We start from the raw sequence: 15,767 nt of genomic DNA on the forward strand, positions 1-15,767 counted from the left end.
ACTGGCTGGAGTGACTGCCCCCATTGAGGCCCCCATCACTGTGCTTTGCTTGTTGATCTATCGAGGCATATTAAGAAAGCTGTATCCAAGGGCAAGACCAGGGGGGTCTCTTAATCCAAGCAGGATCACTTTTATTCAACTTTCTTTTCTTGGCTCACACACTGAAATGAGTCCACCCAGCCTTGCCCTTATCACCTCAAATAGACCTTTGGTGGCCCTGACATAGCAACTTTACCTCTAAGCTATGAGCAATCTATCCTTATCTTGATAGCGTCTATTCTGACTCAAAACGTGGGGTCCCTGGGACACCATGAACTTACAGGGTACTGTCAGATGGGACCACACCCAGTGCCCTGCTGCTTCCCACGTGGCTTCCCACGTAGGCAGCCTTGACCAAAACCCTGTTCAACTGCCCCTTTGACTGTGTCCTTTCAGACTATGCTGAGCCAGGACCAGCTGCTGAATGACTCTCGCCTGGTTGCTCCCAACTGTGAGGACTGGAGATGACTTTCTTCATGGCTGAGAGCCCAGACAGGCACGTGTGGGGGCCTTGAGCCTTTGCTTCAATGGGGAACTGGAACACAGCCACCTCCAGAGCCCAGGCTGTGGCTGGCAGGGCATCTGGGACATGGGTGTTGGCAGGAGTGAAGCGGGGCTGTGGAACAGACGTCCAGGAGGGGGCCCCAGTGTCCCTATGTGTTTTCAACCATGCTGTGCTCCTCACCACAGCTTTTATACCTTTTGTACTTTCATACGTGGACTGCAGACCACTCTTGTGGGAAGGGCAATGTGACATCAGCACAGACTCAATGGCTTGTGCTGTTCCTGGTAACAGCTACAAGGCTCTTACACCAAAGGGGAAGGGCTAGTAGTTCATAAAAGCTCTGCTGGAAGAAGGTTCTGAGAAAATGTTCTGTAGTGACTGAACTGGGTGGAATGATACTAGGGAGCCCCTCCTGTGCTGCTTCCATACAGAAGCACATATTTCCCAAGTGCACAGAAACCTGGCTGAGGTGAGGGTGTTTAGGGTGAGAGGAGGGAAGGAGCAGTGAGACTCCTTCCCACTGTCCTGGCTGCCCTGAGTCTACCCTCCTCTACAGTGGGTGTCTCCGGTTCCTCAGTGCTGTAGGCCTCCAGCATCTGAGCAGAGGCGTCTCCAGCAAACACGCGCTCAGGGCCTTCTCCTTCCCCCATAGCTGACACATGGAGAACAGTCTCCAAAGCCTTCCCCCCATCAGCCTCAGATGATCAAACAGCTCCCCCTTGTGGAAGGCCCTTGGGCAACCCAAGTCATTTCCACCACAACTCACCATCTCCCAGACAAGCCTGGTACCTCCCTCAGGGAGGGTCGCCCACACAGTCCCCTCTCAACCAACCTTCCCCTTTAGTGACCAGCCCCTTCCTCTTCCTCCCTGTGAAGGCTCTGGCCCTAGGCCTCATCTGATTTCCACAGCTGGTCTCCTCCAGACAAAGTACCCCATCCCCAAAGTTGACCTTCCCAAAGCACTGTTTTAATCCTGTTAGCTTTCTGCTGAGAACTCCTCAGTTCCAGAATTACCAGAGTAGAGTTCAAAACTTTAGTCAGCACCTGAGGCTTTCTGACTCTTTCAGGCTTCATGAACCTGCACTCCAGCCTCTGCTCCTGCTTTTCCCTCACTATGGGATGTCTTTTCCTCCTCGTCTCTGTCACAAGGCCAAATCCTGTCTGTTGAGGCCCAGAAAAGACATACCTTCTCAGGAAGCCTTCACTGGTGTTTCATTTGCAGGTCTGTGTCCTACAGTGCCATTTGCCCTTGAGCCCGAGCTCACCTCGAAGTAATGTGTCGTCTTTCTCCCATACCATATGCACCTTCAATGCACACTCAGCAAGCACCTGCCACAAGTGGGCTCCTATACAGATAGGAGTAAGACCCAATACTGGTCCCCATGCTGCTATGTTCCCAGCCACTCACTCCTTCAAATGCGCAGGTTAAGTATGTTCCATGCTGGGCTAAGGAGGGCTAGAGATATAGGCACGATGCCAAGAAACACAGTTGGTGATGGTCTAGTGGGGGAGACGAGTGCACTGAACGTTACAGATGCTCCGGAGAAGTCTCCACAGCTCAAAACAGCAAGTTGTCATTTTTAATGGAGGGCTGGGGGCGGAGACTGAAAAGGCTTCAGTGATGAGGTGATACTTGCATTTTGAAAGATGAATCAGGTTCCCCAAGGGTGCCGGGGGGAAAGGCACTCCAGGAGGCAGACCTGAAACATCCCGGCACATCCTAGGAAGTGCCCAAAGTGGGTGTGATTGGACCGAAGTTTCTCAACCTCAGCACTGTTGTCATTTGGGCTGGATAATTTATGGTGGTGGGGGCTGTTCATGGGCTGTAGGACATTTAGCAGCATCTTTGGCCTCTCCCTCTAGATGCCAACAGCACCCTTCCTCTAGCTGTGACAACCAAAAATGTCTCCAGACTTTGCCAGTTGTTCCTGGGAGGGGCAAAATCACCTTGAGTTGAGAAGCATGGGGCCAGAGAATAGGGTCAGAGTGGGAGGCTTGGAGAAGGGAAAAATCTAGTGAGGTCAACTGTAGCCAGATCAAGAAGTGCCTTGTAAACCAGCCTCCTGGAATTTGTCCTGGAGACATGGGCGGTCGGTCAGGTGGGGACCAGGGTGAAAAGCAGTGAAAGGGGATAAGCATGGTAAGATTTGTGTTTATGAAAAATATCTGAGGATTAAGGTCTTACTTTGTGTGCGGTGCCCAGCAGAGCCTCTTTCTCCAAGTAGGGGATTCACTGAGGATGAGCTCACCAGCAGATGGATGGCGGCTAGCCGCCTCCCAGCACCCCCACTCTGCTGGCCCTCTGTGAGGCCATCCCTGGTTTGGCATCCTGTGGACACTGTACGGCTGTAAGTCAGAGAGTTCTCTAGAGCCATGTTCTTCTCTCTCTCCTGTACCCCCCCCCCCACACACACACACAGACATACACGTTTAGAGAGAGATCCAAGCAATGCTGCTACTATGCCAGTTTTTGTGAAAAGGGAATGACTTGGAATTAAGCAGGCCCAGGTCTGCTCCCTACCAGCTGAATGACTTGGGGACAGTAACTTCATCTCTGACCCTCAGTTTCCTCATCTATAACTTGCAGAACAAAATCCCCACAGAATCCCTGGTTTCTGAGAATTATATGAAATAAACCGCAAAAGTGTAAAAGCAGTTCTACCTACTCACAGGTAACACAGAGCGGCAGCGTATCATCCTGGCCAAGAACGGCAGAGGCGATAGTGGTTACCTGTATCACTCGGGTTTAGTGGTATGAAGGATTTAATGAATAGCTTCTGGGACCTAGTTCTGTTTGCAAGTTCAGAAGCTTCTGTACGTATCCACCCCTACCCTGGCATACCAGAATGGGGCCTGGCATTTAGAGGATGCTGAAAACAAACAAAAAAAATGTGCCCCTTGCCTCCATTTGTTGTGCAAGGTACAGGGAGTCTAGGATTCTTGAAGCCCAACTACCCTATGGCTTTACTACTGCCCTGATGTGTGTGTTTTCAACACCATTCCCATTTCAAGGGCCTCCCACAAGAGAAGGAAGAGCGCACGTGGAGGGTGCCTAAGCCTTCTAGTAGGCTTAAAAACAGAACACTCTGGAGAGCGAGGTTCAAGAGAGATTACTGGGAGTTGATGTGACCCCACTTGGATTCTTCTGGAATTCTGCCCTGGCACTTTTGCTAGTTCTGACCTCCCATGGACACACAAAAGCCAACTGATATGGAGGACAGGCCTTCAAACTGCCTAGTCGGTCCCCCACAGAGCCACACCTCATGGGCTGTCTGCTTTGTACTGAAGTTTATTTCACTAAACTAGAGAAAAAGATACTGAAATGGAGTTCCTTCAAGCCTCCCAAGCAAGGAGGCCTCAGAAGCCACTTTATCTCCAGCTCCTTGAACCCTTCTTCTTAGGCCCTCACCCAACAGAGAGGAGTGCTACTGTGCCCAAGGGTACATCACAGGGCACTTTTGAACACATGCCAGTTTAACATGCTGAAACTGAACTCACTTTGAAACAGATGAAAGAGACCAGGCAAGTTTGCAAAGAGTGAGGGAGGTGCTAGTAGGTGAAAATCCTGTCCTTGGTATAACCCAGTGTCTCCAGGTTAGGGTGAGCAGCTGTCTGGATCAGGGCTAGAGGCCCACACACCAGGATGAACGTTGACTTCCCAGGAGGAGGGAGGTGTTCCTTGATCATGTCAGCAGTAATGAAGCCTGAGCTGTACTTCCAGCCTGAGATTAAGCAGAAGCAGAAAAAGCTGGGGGGCGGGGAAGGGCAAGTTCCTGACCCCTGGCCTCCCTCCCACCCTCCCTCACACCAGGGAGAGGGAGGCAAGGCTGCTCTCCATGGCTTAGAAGTCGGCACCGCTGTTACCTGCAGAAAGCTGGGAAGTGGAGGACATGGGGGTGCCCAGGCAGCCCTCTTCAGTGTTCTCCTCAGATTCCAGGCTCACTGCTGGTGTCTGCCTGCAGTAAGCACTGGCGAGGATGGGGATCATGACAGTGAGGTGCGATGTACTGAGGTGTGGTGTGAATCAAGGCAGTGAACGGGAGCTGTGCAGGGCCGTGTGCTGTGGGGTTTATGGACTGGCTCAGTCAGGCAGTGCCCTCTGCTGGGCAGTGGGCTGGTTGACAAGGTGGTGGCCATGTGGGGTGTGGTGTGCATGGTTGTGGCTGGGTGCTGACTGGGGCTCAGCATGTGAGGAACGGCTGTCCAGATGAAGGGGTCCATGGCTGTGTTAGACAGTGTGTGTGATGGCTGTGGGATGCCGTGTAGAATGCAGTGTAGGATAGCTATTCTGCAGGACCCAGTGCTTCAGTGTCCCTCCTGATGTTCACTGCAGTGTGTGGAGTGCTGCTGAGATATCAGACACCTGCCCCAGACTGCCCTTACCAGCAGGTTGTCCCAAATCCTCTCTCCCTCAAATTCCTGCATTTCCCACAGGGAGACAGAGCCAAAGGTCTCAGCCCCTAAGCTCAGTCCTAAAAAGCAAACCAACAAACCTAGGGACTAGTTTCTCAGGTGGGTCAAGGGTTGGAGCTGACCCACAGTGGGGACAATGGGGATCGTACCAACTGGAGGCCTATCCAGGGTGTACCACAGTTTGAACTGGTCTGGATGAGTTCTGGCAACTTCTTCAAGCTCCTTCCTCACCAAGATATCCTCCTCTGTCTAGAAAAGAAGCAACATGAGCAAAGCCCCTGCAGGGCCATCCTGCTTGTTCCTCAGACTGAGCACACAGGTCAGCACATTCCTGCCCAAGCTGCCATCACTCTAGCCGAGTGCTCGCTGCAGACCCCCAGGACAGAGGAGAGCTCTGCTGTGGCTCCTGCACAGCAAACCCTCTCCTCTAGGTGGAGGAGTTGGGAGGCTCCCGCAGAGCTGCAGTGTCTGCCCTCCAGCTCGAAGGCCATGGCTGAGCCCACAGGGTGGGGTGGCTTCACTCAGAGGTCCCAGCCCTACCTCCTACATCCATACTGAGCACCAGACATGGCAGACCCCCTGGAACAGGCTTAGTAAGGGCCCAGGACCTTCTGCAGGGCATGTGAGGGGCTAAGGCAGACATACATAGTATAATATAGAACACAACGGCTGGAAAGTTAAAGGAGAGGAAAACAAAGGCTGGAGCCTCATTGGGGAAAAGGGAGCCAAAGCCAAAAGGAACTTGTCACAGGCTCAGAGATAGTGCACAGAAGACCTGGATCTTAAAACTTCACAATGCTTGTCCCAGTAATTCCACTTCTGGGATTCTGTTTAAGAAAATAATCTAAAAGTCATCAAGCCTAGGCACAATATTCATCACTCTATCACTTATAACTGTGAAAACTGAAAACAACCTAAATGTAGAAGATTAAGTAAATTATGGTACAACTTGATAGACTATGATGAAAATATTTATAGAGTTTTAATGAGAAGAAAATGCCTATGTGGTAATGTTGAGTGAAAAAACAAAACAAAACAAATATATATATATATAACTGTAAATATATAGCATGTATACAAACAAGATAAAAAATAAATATATGCTTCTGTATTTTCCAAAATTTCCACCAAGGGCATCTATGATTTTATACTCAGAAAAACACAGAACGATCTATTAAGGAAGGAAGAAAAGTTTAGTGCATAGGGTTAGCTGGGGAGACAGAAAGTTAAAAAAAAACAAAAACATGGAAAAACAGGCCTGGATTCAGCCTTGCCTGAGCTGAGCCTATGAAGCCCTGGCACGGCCGCAGGCCCCTAGCAGCCTGAGCTCCGTCAGTGGGAAGGAATGAATGCTCAGCAAACATTCCATCCTGCCCCTCCTGGCGCAGGGCTGACTCAGCAGAACTGACCTGGTTGGCAAAGATGAGGGACATCGTGGTCGTGTCACTGGGGTTCTTGGTGATGTGGCGAATGAGCTGCAGCATGGGGGTAATCCCTGGAACACAGTTAGGGGGCAGGCCAGCTTTCCCTCCCTTTCTGACGCCCACAGTCCCTGGTCTGTAGCAGCTTATGTTTTCCTTGGCCCCAATTCTACCTTTCTCACTTCTGTCCCCAAAACTCAAAGTGAGGAACTGCCCTTCATTTTGGTCTTTCCTTCTAACACAACAATAAATCAAAAGCCCTTTCTCATTTTCATGCGGCAAGACGGAAGCAGCACTGGTTTTGGAAGTTGAACTGGATGTCACACCCAGTGCCCTTGCTGTCTGACCAGGGTGTGTCAGGTACTCGTCTGAGCTCTGCAGTGCCCTCACTTGTAAAACAGAATTAATGAAGAGTAAATGTGGTAGTTTTAAAAGTGACTATTATGGTGCCTGGCACGTTGTAGGTCTCCTTACAAGTTTGTTCTCTTCTTTCAGGCATTCATTTTCAAAGGAAGGGGAGTCAGGCTTGAACAGGATCCAGGAGCCCTTGGGGACCATGTGTGGGCCTGCCCAGTCTGGTCCCCAGATTCTTCCATGTTCCCCAGCCTGACTTTCGAGGCTCCCCATGAGTTCCCATCTCAAACAGCCAGGGAAGGAATCTCTCACATCACACCCTATAGGATCAAATGACTCCAAAGTCAGAAACATCTCAGGGCTCACCCTGTGGATGAAGCCCCCAGAAGCCTCTTACCTGTGCCCCCAGCAATCATTCCCAGGTGATGGGCCAGCTTTTTTTCAGTCTCACATGTTTTCTGTGGTCTGATTGAAAACTTCCCTGGAAACACAAGAGGATACATCTGACTTCTGCAGCTCTTGCCTGAGAGCCTGCAAAAGATCACTGACTTTCCTTGGGACGCCCAGGAAAGGAGAAAGGACTCCTCCTAAGGAAGTGGCTCCACCATTCTAGGTCAGAGGAGCAGGCCAGGGTAGCCTCCATTGCCAGCCCTGTTGTACCAGTGCACAAAGTGGGAATAGAGCCTGGACCTCCTTGGGGAATCACTGGCCCTTTCCTTCTGAGGGAGGGAAGCACACTGAAGTTAATATAGAGCCTCACAGAACACTCCCACTCACAGCAGTCAATGAGTGAGTAAATGATGAATATGTGAATAAATGAATGAGCATGGACCCATCCATCCATCCATCCATCCATCTTTCAGCATTAGCAGGCACCTTTTATATATCGAGCATTGTGCTGGAAATACAGTGATGAGGGAAAAACAAGTCACTCCCCTACCTTAATGAGGCTTACAATCTTGTAAAGTGGGTGTGTGAATGAATGTTGAAGACTTTAAGGATAAGTCGATGGGACTCAAATCTGAGGAATTTTCTAGAACAATGGAAGAACTGCAGGAATCTTCTTCCTCCCCAGATGGAGGTCCAGTATGAACCCCCCACCGCCCCCACCCGTACCTAGCCCATGATAGAACAGGCGCCCAGTTGGCCCTCGAAAAAAGATGGTGTCTCCAATTTTCATGTTCTCCAAGTACTGCGTCATCTTCCCCCCTTCTGGATAATTGGGGTGTACGTTTTTGAAGTAGATCTGAAAAATAAGGCAGCACAGTTTTCACACCCTCAGACCACAGCTGCACACGACTCAAAAATGCGTTTGACACTGGAGCTATGCAGAGAAAATCCTCTGCACTCATAATTGCTGTAAGCAAACCCCAAAGACATCACCAGGTTGACAGCTTCACTGTTAAATGCCACTGCTGGAAAGCCATGTCCAGGACATGTCCTTTCTCCACCCTACCACCCTTAACTGGCTTGTGAGGGTGAGGCAGCTGGACATGGTGGGCATCATTTACCTTTATAATTAAGTCCACAAAGCCTCGATCATCATCACTGGACACAGGCGTATAAGCCCTGACCACCATAACACCATCAATTGTGGCTAAGAGATGGACATAGTTACCTGCAGAAACGGCATCAAATGTTAAGTCTAAGCATGGCCGGCCTAAACAGGACCCAGGATTCCCGTAAAGGACTGAGCTTCAGGGAGGTGGGTGCATAGTGTGGCAGGTGCATGGGAGGAGGGCCAAGTAGGGAAGGAACCCAAACTCAGGATGCCTGGGTCCTAGGCCTGCCCTTGTCACTGTGTGCAAGCCTGGGCAAGTCACTTCACCTCTCGGTGAATGGGGACGGTAAACCTGCCCTCCCTCCATCATAGCGTAGTTGTGAGTTTCACGTACAGGAAACCAACTGCCCGTACGTGCTTACTGTGTCAAAGTATGTTGTGGAGCAGGAAGGGCTAATTAAAGTTGAAGCCTGAGTATTAAAAACTACAGAAAGGAGTGTTTCCTTCTTAAAGCAAAATATATTGCCTTCACAAAGTCATTTCTTCCTAAAGCGGATGTATCACTGGGGTCTATGAATGAGTCACAGCCCCCTCATCTGTATCCTGCTGCCTGGTACAGAACAGGCCTGGGCTCACAGGTATGCAGGCCCCCAGGATTTGGACACCCATGGACCAGGAGTTCTAGAAAGAACATTGTCTCTTCCTCACCTGATGGCTCTGCTGAGGGAAAGCAGTAAAGTTTGTTTTTTTTTTAATTTTTTTTTTATTTTTAAGATTTTTATTTTTTCCTTTTTCTCCCCAAAGTCCCCAGGTACATAGTTGTATATTCTTCGTTGTAGGTCCTTCTAGTTGTGGTATGTGGGACACTGCCTCAGCGTGGTTTGATGAGCAGTGCCATGTCTGCGCCCAGGATTCGAACCAACGAAACACTGGGCAGCCTGCAGCAGAGTGTGCGAACTTAACCACTGGGCCACGGGGCCACCCCCGAAAGTTTTGAACCATGTAATTCTGCCCCTCAAAGGTAGAAATGAATGGATCAGCTATGGCCTGAGAACTACAGATCATGACTACATCCCAGTGTCACATGATGGGCTGGGCCGCTCAGATTTCTGTTGCATCTAACATGGGAGCCTTCAGTGACTAAGGCAGTTAGTGGTGAGGGCAGAAGCTGCAATCAAGAGCTGCTATGAGACAGAAGCAAGAGGAAGTTCTGCGCCAGAGTACCTGAGGGAGTAGAAACTGTGTACGCACAAGATACGCAGAAAGAAGTGAGACATTTGGGGGGCTGGGGAGGGGGAGGAGAATGCTGAAGGGGCCAGCCCTTCCAGTTGCTTCTGGAACACAAGCCTGCCTTTGAGGACGCATTGAAGCCTGAGGTGCAAACACTCTGGGTTAAGAAAGGACAGGCTCATTGACAGGCACCAGGGATACTCAGGAATAAATGCCTGAGGCAGCTTCCCTGTGAGAACTAATCTGAAACTGCAAACCTTAGAAAGGCTCTTTTAGATGCAGCCAACCTAGGCCTGGGGTGGCAGTGTGTCCAGAGAAAATGGGGCTGCCTTAGCCGGTCCCTTAGGCCCCACCTCTAACCAGCTTCATTTCAGCAGAGCTGGGAAGCATCTGCAATCTCTGAGTCCTCAAAGCAGCCTCGCCGAGATGCCTCTAAATTACCTTGACTCACTAACTTTGCACTGCCTACACCAGGGCTGAGGAGAGAGTGGGTCTAAGTGGCAGATTCTAAGAAATTCTTTTTCTCAAAGTTTTCCTTCTTTTAGCCTCGTTGCTAACAGGACTGGTCCCACAGGTCAGGCAGAGGACTGGAAGGCAGGCTGACACAGCTCTCACGGATGGAGAAAGACAGAGGAAGCAGCAAGGAGGCTCAGGGGCCAGGCTGGCTGCCTAGTGTGTAATTTCATCACCTGCTAGAGGTAAGGTCGAGGTTTTGTCCCATGCACACAGGACAAGTAGGCCATGGATTAGGATCTCCACCAGGCAGGAGAGTAACACTAGCAGTTTGTACAAAGCTCTGGATCCCCAGGCTGTGGACCTAGCAGAGGTTTACTACTTCACTAAGACTGACTCAGCCATCTGTGGTGTTGCAGACTAGAAACGAGATAACTCAGAACTCTAGGAATGCTAGGGCTGGTATTCACAATGGGTCCCTTCTTATGTGGATATGAGGCCCCTGCTGAGAATCCACGTGATGGTGGTGGGAGGCACCTGATTCCCTCCTGCCTCTCCACACATTCTGGGCTTTTCCCGACTGTAGGGGAACATCAGTTCCTCCCATCCCTCCCAATGTGCACAGTACTTTTGCAGTTTCTGAATCTTCACATCCCTCAATCACTTTACCCTCACAAAAACTGAAATGGCAGGCAGGCCTGGGAAACCCTCTTTCATAGCCTGAGGCTCAGAGAGGAAGGACTTGCCTAAGATTGCCCAGCAAGGAGCCTGCAATGAGATCTTAGACCCTCTTACTCTAGACTCACTTCTTTTCAATGCTCATTGAGATAGCACTTTTGTATCAGTCCTAACTGAACAATGAGAAAGGGAATGGACTGTCCCCAAGCCCATCTCCCTAGTTCTCTGAGTTCATGTGTCTCAGGAAAGGTTATCAGGGTAACCCCCGCACCCCAGCTGAGTTTCTGGTAGCAGCAGAGTGCCTGCAAGGCCCCAGTCCTGGTGATGACACCAGACCCCACTCACCTACAGGAAGCCCTAAGACGTGATCTGGCGAGGGCAGTCCAAAGCGGAACCTCCGGGTGTTGTGACTGATTTGCTAATAAAACAGAAAACAGAGGCAGGCTCTGTCAGCTTTCTAGAAGTCTTGTTGGGCAGTTCAGATGCCTGGGAAAGGAACTCCATTTAGTGCTATCCCAGCGTGTACACACACACACAATGAGTGGGGAGCAAACTGGAGGCCATGAAATGCTTGTCCCACTGCCCAGCCTTCCTGGCGACCACATTCCCCACCACTCTTGCCTTCCTCTCTTTCACCCACTGACAGTGGAGGGGGTGGGCTGACCAATTACCTCCTTCTCAATCAAGGGCAGTGGGTACTTGGTTTCAGGGTTCTGTAAGGTGATAAGACGTCTCCTTCTTGAGTTCATGCTCTTCAGGGTGAACAGGAGCACTGTAACCCCGATAACGGTGATGGCAAGGAGCAGGGATGGGTCCTAGCCAGACACAATGTGAGCAGGGCACCTCAGGTCCTGACTGCCCTAGGCAGGGTAACTCTCAAGCACAGCGTCACCCAACCCACACGGAAGGCAGAGAAGAAGCTCGGCTGTGCCTCAAAGAAACTAGGCAGAAGGAAAGGTACTTAAGGGGAAGGCAGGCTGAGTCTATAGTGGACCTGAAGGGTAGGGAAGGGTCAGCTGCAGTGAGACAAGGCTGGATGTTGCAGGTCTCCTGGACCAGTCCAGGCAGATGGCCTCGGAGTACTAATGTCACCAGGCTTTTCCTGCCCATCTGCCTCCACCCTGGCTAAAGCCAAGGGTGCAAGCCCTGGGAGTCTCCTCCTTGAGGTGGAGCGGGTGATGGCATTGCTTCTAACACAATCTGGAATGAAGGCCCCACCCCGCAAAGACAGAACTAGGTAGGGGGATGGACACCGTGTCCTCCCAGAGGTGGTTGTGGCTTTAAGCTGGGCCAGGGATGGGGCCCACCACCCAACTCCCCCATCTAGGTCCGACTAGGGCAGGGGTTGGGGTGGGGTGAATAGCTCTCACTAGGGGATGCTCCAATACCTTAGCGCCTCGGGACATCAACACCCTCCAAGGCAGAAGAACTCACCGCTGTGAACTCACCTACACACGGCTCGACCAGCCTCCCGTATCCGCCCCCAAGCCCGCCACCCCGCCACCCCGCCCCGCTAGGCGGCCTGCACGTTTCCGACACCAGCCAGACTCGGCGGGATTCGGGAAAGGTCCACCAGCCCTCTTCTTACACCAGGCGCCGAGATAACCGGCGCCGCGATAACCGGCCCCGCAGCACGCCCCTCCAGCTCCGCCCGGGGCCCGCCCCGCTCCCCGCCCCGCTCCCCGCCCCTCGCGGCCCGCCCGCACCCGACGCGACGCCGGCCTCCCGGGCCTCTTTCTCCCTTGTCCCCCATTCCGGCGCCACGGGGCCCTTCTGGACTTTTCCCGGCTCCCGCCGCCTCCGCATCTCGGGCTTCGTCCCGTCGGGCCGTCCCGACTCTGGGGACCCACCCGCAACGAGACGCCGAACATGTCGTCGAAGTGGGGCGGCCGGGAGGCCGACGCGCGTCTCCCCACCCCGCAGCTCCGCCTGGCGGACGGGAGAGCCTCGCAGACCGGCCGGCCGACGCGCGCGCAGGACCGCGGGGACGCGCGGCGGACACGCCTGCGCCGACCCGACCCGCGAGGGCCCAGGGTCAGAAGGTTGTTTCTCGCGGGACTCTGGCTCTCCTCCCGCCCTGCCCCAGCGCCGCGCGCAAGCCGGGGGCTCCCACCGCCGGCCTGAGGTCCCGTGTGCAGCAGGGGCGTCCTCGCTCCTGGTGAAACATCCTTTGGTATTACGTGGCCCCTTCTACATCCTGGTCGTCTCCTCAAACGCTCTGAGCAGCCGTGGCGGAGGACTCTCGCCCCTTAGCTTGTTTAAATTGTGGCAGAACTGGAGGAAGGGAGGGGCGATCGAGTGACTGCGAGGAATGGGATGCTGGTGTAAGAAATGGGCATTCAGCCTCCCTCAAAGAGCGTATAAATATATTCATTAGACGTACATATGAGTTCCCACTCTGAGCCTGGTCCAGGGCCAGGTGTTTGCGGGAGTGGGGAGGGTGTAATCCGGCTAAAGAAGACATTCATTCAAAGCGCTAATTCATTTCTTCTCTTTTGGGAGAGAGATGACAAGACCCAACACTAGACCAATTGGAGGCAAAATGGCAGGCATAGACGGTTATGGGGGTTCTTCAGAGTACATTTCAGAACCTCGCCTTCCCCCATCAGTTCTTCCATTACCGGTGGCAAAGGTAAATCCCTGCCTGCTAGGCCTGAGTGAGACTGAGAAGACGAGAAAGAGATTCCCACCTACCCCCATCCCCCAAATACACGTCACTGCGGGCACATGCGTGGTGGACACCTCCCCTAGCACTCGCAGGTGCCACAATATTATTGTCAGGTGTCTTAATTTTTTACAATCTAGTGAGTGTAAAATGATGGCTTGTGAACCTAATTACATTATCTAATTGCTAAAGACGTTGAATATCTTTCATATATTTATTTCCTATGGAGATTCCTTTTCTGAAAAAAATGCCTGCTCCTGACTTTTCCCCGTTTTTCTATTGAGTTGTCTTTTTCTTACTGATCTTTAGGAGTCTTTTATATATATACTGTAGAGACCTCTTATTTGCCAATTATATCAGTTACAAACGTTTTCTCCCGGCATGCAACTTATTCTACCTTTCTTTCCTTCTCCTTCCTTCCTTTCTTCCTTCCTCCCTCCCTCCCTTACTTCCTTTCTTCTTTGATGAATAGAAGTTTGTAATTGCAATGTAGTCAAATGTATCAATCTTCAATCTTTTGCCTCTATGGTTTGTGCTTTTTGTTACTTGTCTTTTCCTTTTTTTTTTTTTTTTTGAGGAAGATCAGCCCTGAGCTAACTACTGCCAATCTTCCTCTTTTTGCTGAGGAAGACTGGCCCTGAGCTAACATCCATGCCCATCTTCCTCTGTTTTATACGTGGGACGCCTACCACAGCATGGCGTTTGCCAAGCGGTGCCATGTGCACACCCGGGATCTGAACCGAGGAGCCCCAGCTGCTGAGAAGCGGAACATGCGAACTTAACTGCCTTGCCACCTGGCCGGCCCCTGTCTTTTCCTACCCAAGGTCATAAAGGTGTTCCATATTTTCTCTGACAAGACCAAGTTTTTCCTTTCACATTTAAGTCTCTCAACACCTGAAACTGATTTCTGTGTATGATGTGAAACCGGGATCCAATTTCGTTTTCTCTGTATGGATAACGTGTTGTCTTGGTGATATTTATTGAATTACTCATACCTGCAGGCCACTCACCTGCAATGCCACCCCTGTCATATGTCAGTTTTCATATATGTACGAATCTGGTTCTGGTCTCCCTGTTCTCTTTTATTAATCTAGTTGCCCAAATCCTGTGGCAATACCGCACTGCTCTAATTACAATAGTTTATAACAACTGTTTATATCTCTCACTCTTATCCATTCTTTGGGTGTCAGTTCAAACATCACTTCCTTAGAGATGTCTTCTCCGGTCTGCCTATTTAAGTAGATGTACACATTACATTCTATTCATAGCTTTTATTTCAGTTTGTAATTATACATCCTGAATATTTAATTGTTAAATGGCTGACTCTCACATTAGTCTGGAAGTTCCATTATGGCAGAGACCTTGTTTCCCCAGGGCTTAGCACAATGACTGTCACATAGATGACGTTCAATAAATATTTAACAAATGAATGAATGAATTCATCCCTGCCCTGCAGGATTTAGCACACTCCCTGGCACATGGTAAATGCTTCATAAATACTGAAGAGAGGAACGATCCTTGCTGTCAGTACTCCATGCCCCTTCCTTGCTTAATTTGTCTCCGTAAGAGATATCACCAGATGACATATCACATAACTTACCTACTTGCTTACTGTCTGTCTCTCCCCACCAGAATGTAAACTCCATGGGGACAGGAATTGCTTTGTCTCTTTTAACTCCTGCTGTACCCCAGACCTAGAACAGTGCCTGGCAATTTGTAGATGCTCAATAAATATTTATTGCATGAATGCATGAATGAATGAATAAACTTCATTTTCTTCTTTTGATTCAATCAAAAGTCTTTATTTTTGGCTTTAGGATCTAAGGGTGCCTCACCTTTTCCTGTGGTTTTGTTAGTACTTGCCTCTACTCTCTGTTCTCCTATTTTCCCTGCACAGTCCTTCTGTGTTACTAGAAAGGCAGACAGCATATTCTCCTTTATTAATCTTGGAACAGGATAAAAGGCAGGCATTTACTGGGCTCCCAGTAATTTCGAGAGGGCATGATTCCCCTCTCTCCTCAGCACTCCTGCACACTTTGTACCTGTCCCTCACATGCTCGTGTGCTGCCTGGGTTTTGGCTCATCTTCTACTAATCTCCTGAAATAGACCGTGAGCACAGGTCTCACTCTCTAAATCCCCAGCTTGGTCATAGTGCCTGACAAAGAGTAGGGCCTCAGCAAGTGTTTGCTGAAAAAAGAAAGAATGAGCGTCTGTTGTCACTGTTTGTGCCTGTATGAGACTCTGCCCCCACAGGACAGCTTCTCCTGTGGGGGACCAAGCCTCCCTCACTGCTGAGATTCCCCTTGGGGGAACCGATGCCATGACCAAGTTGATCCTCAGTGTTTGTTCTCTAAACAATTTCTAGGCTGTTGTGGCCTTTTCTTCGGCTTTTAACCTTGAAAATGCTTTGTTTCCATTTTACCCCCTGAACAAATAACCATCTACGGGATCCTCACTGTTAAGCCCAAATTGTGGTAGGTTGAATAATGGCCCCCCAAATATACCCA

At 50.5% G+C, this 15,767-nt stretch overlaps 2 protein-coding genes across 38 annotated transcripts in view; one reads left to right on the forward strand and one right to left on the reverse strand.

Moving 5' to 3' along the window:
• The window catches only part of PPFIBP2 (PPFIA binding protein 2), a 146,187-nt gene extending 139,987 nt beyond the window's left edge, over positions 1-6,200 (forward strand). For 26 of the 34 annotated variants that reach the window (XM_070626189.1, XM_070626174.1, XM_070626177.1 and 23 more), the window contains one exon: positions 436-6,078. In XM_070626189.1, the coding sequence (XP_070482290.1) occupies positions 436-507 (72 nt within the window). In that variant the 3' untranslated portion in view covers positions 508-6,078. Of the gene's footprint in view, positions 1-435 lie in introns of all 34 variants that reach the window. The other 8 variants (XM_070626184.1, XM_070626186.1, XM_070626193.1 and 5 more) reach the window with 2 other exon arrangements.
• On the reverse strand, positions 3,814-12,625 carry CYB5R2 (cytochrome b5 reductase 2). Of its 4 annotated transcripts, none has more exons than XM_008514500.2 (9): positions 12,445-12,625; positions 11,266-11,409; positions 10,940-11,012; positions 8,244-8,350; positions 7,849-7,978; positions 7,130-7,213; positions 6,367-6,452; positions 5,107-5,206; positions 3,814-4,266 (listed from the first exon to the last, which is right to left on the reverse strand). In XM_008514500.2, the coding sequence occupies exons 1-9, from the start codon at positions 12,463-12,465 to the stop codon at positions 4,094-4,096; spliced, it is 918 nt and encodes a 305-aa protein (XP_008512722.1). In that variant the 5' UTR covers positions 12,466-12,625; the 3' UTR covers positions 3,814-4,093. The 4 variants fall into 4 exon arrangements, with proteins under 4 accessions (XP_008512722.1, XP_070482329.1, XP_008512729.1 ...); XM_070626228.1 differs by having other exon boundaries at positions 12,301-12,592; XM_008514507.2 differs by lacking the exon at positions 12,445-12,625 and adding an exon at positions 11,983-12,283.
• Positions 12,626-15,767: the final 3,142 nt, after the last annotated feature.

The sequence above is a fragment of the Equus przewalskii genome, chromosome 6 (genome assembly GCF_037783145.1).
Source record: "Equus przewalskii isolate Varuska chromosome 6, EquPr2, whole genome shotgun sequence".
Classification (NCBI taxonomy): domain Eukaryota; kingdom Metazoa; phylum Chordata; class Mammalia; order Perissodactyla; family Equidae; genus Equus; species Equus przewalskii.

Bases quoted from the DNA above. Each gene is read 5' to 3' on its own strand.
- CYB5R2 (XM_070626228.1), bottom strand. From the start codon at position 12,465: ATGTTCGGCGTCTCGTTGCGGGTGGGTCCCCAGAGTCGGGACGGCCCG. The intron at 11,410-12,300 runs GTGCGGGCGGGC...GTGTCTGGCTAG, and splicing joins GGAGGCCGGCGTCGCGTCGG to GACCCATCCCTGCTCCTTGC. The intron at 6,453-7,129 runs GTAAGAGGCTTC...ACTGTGTTCCAG, and splicing joins AATGATTGCTGGGGGCACAG to GGATTACCCCCATGCTGCAG.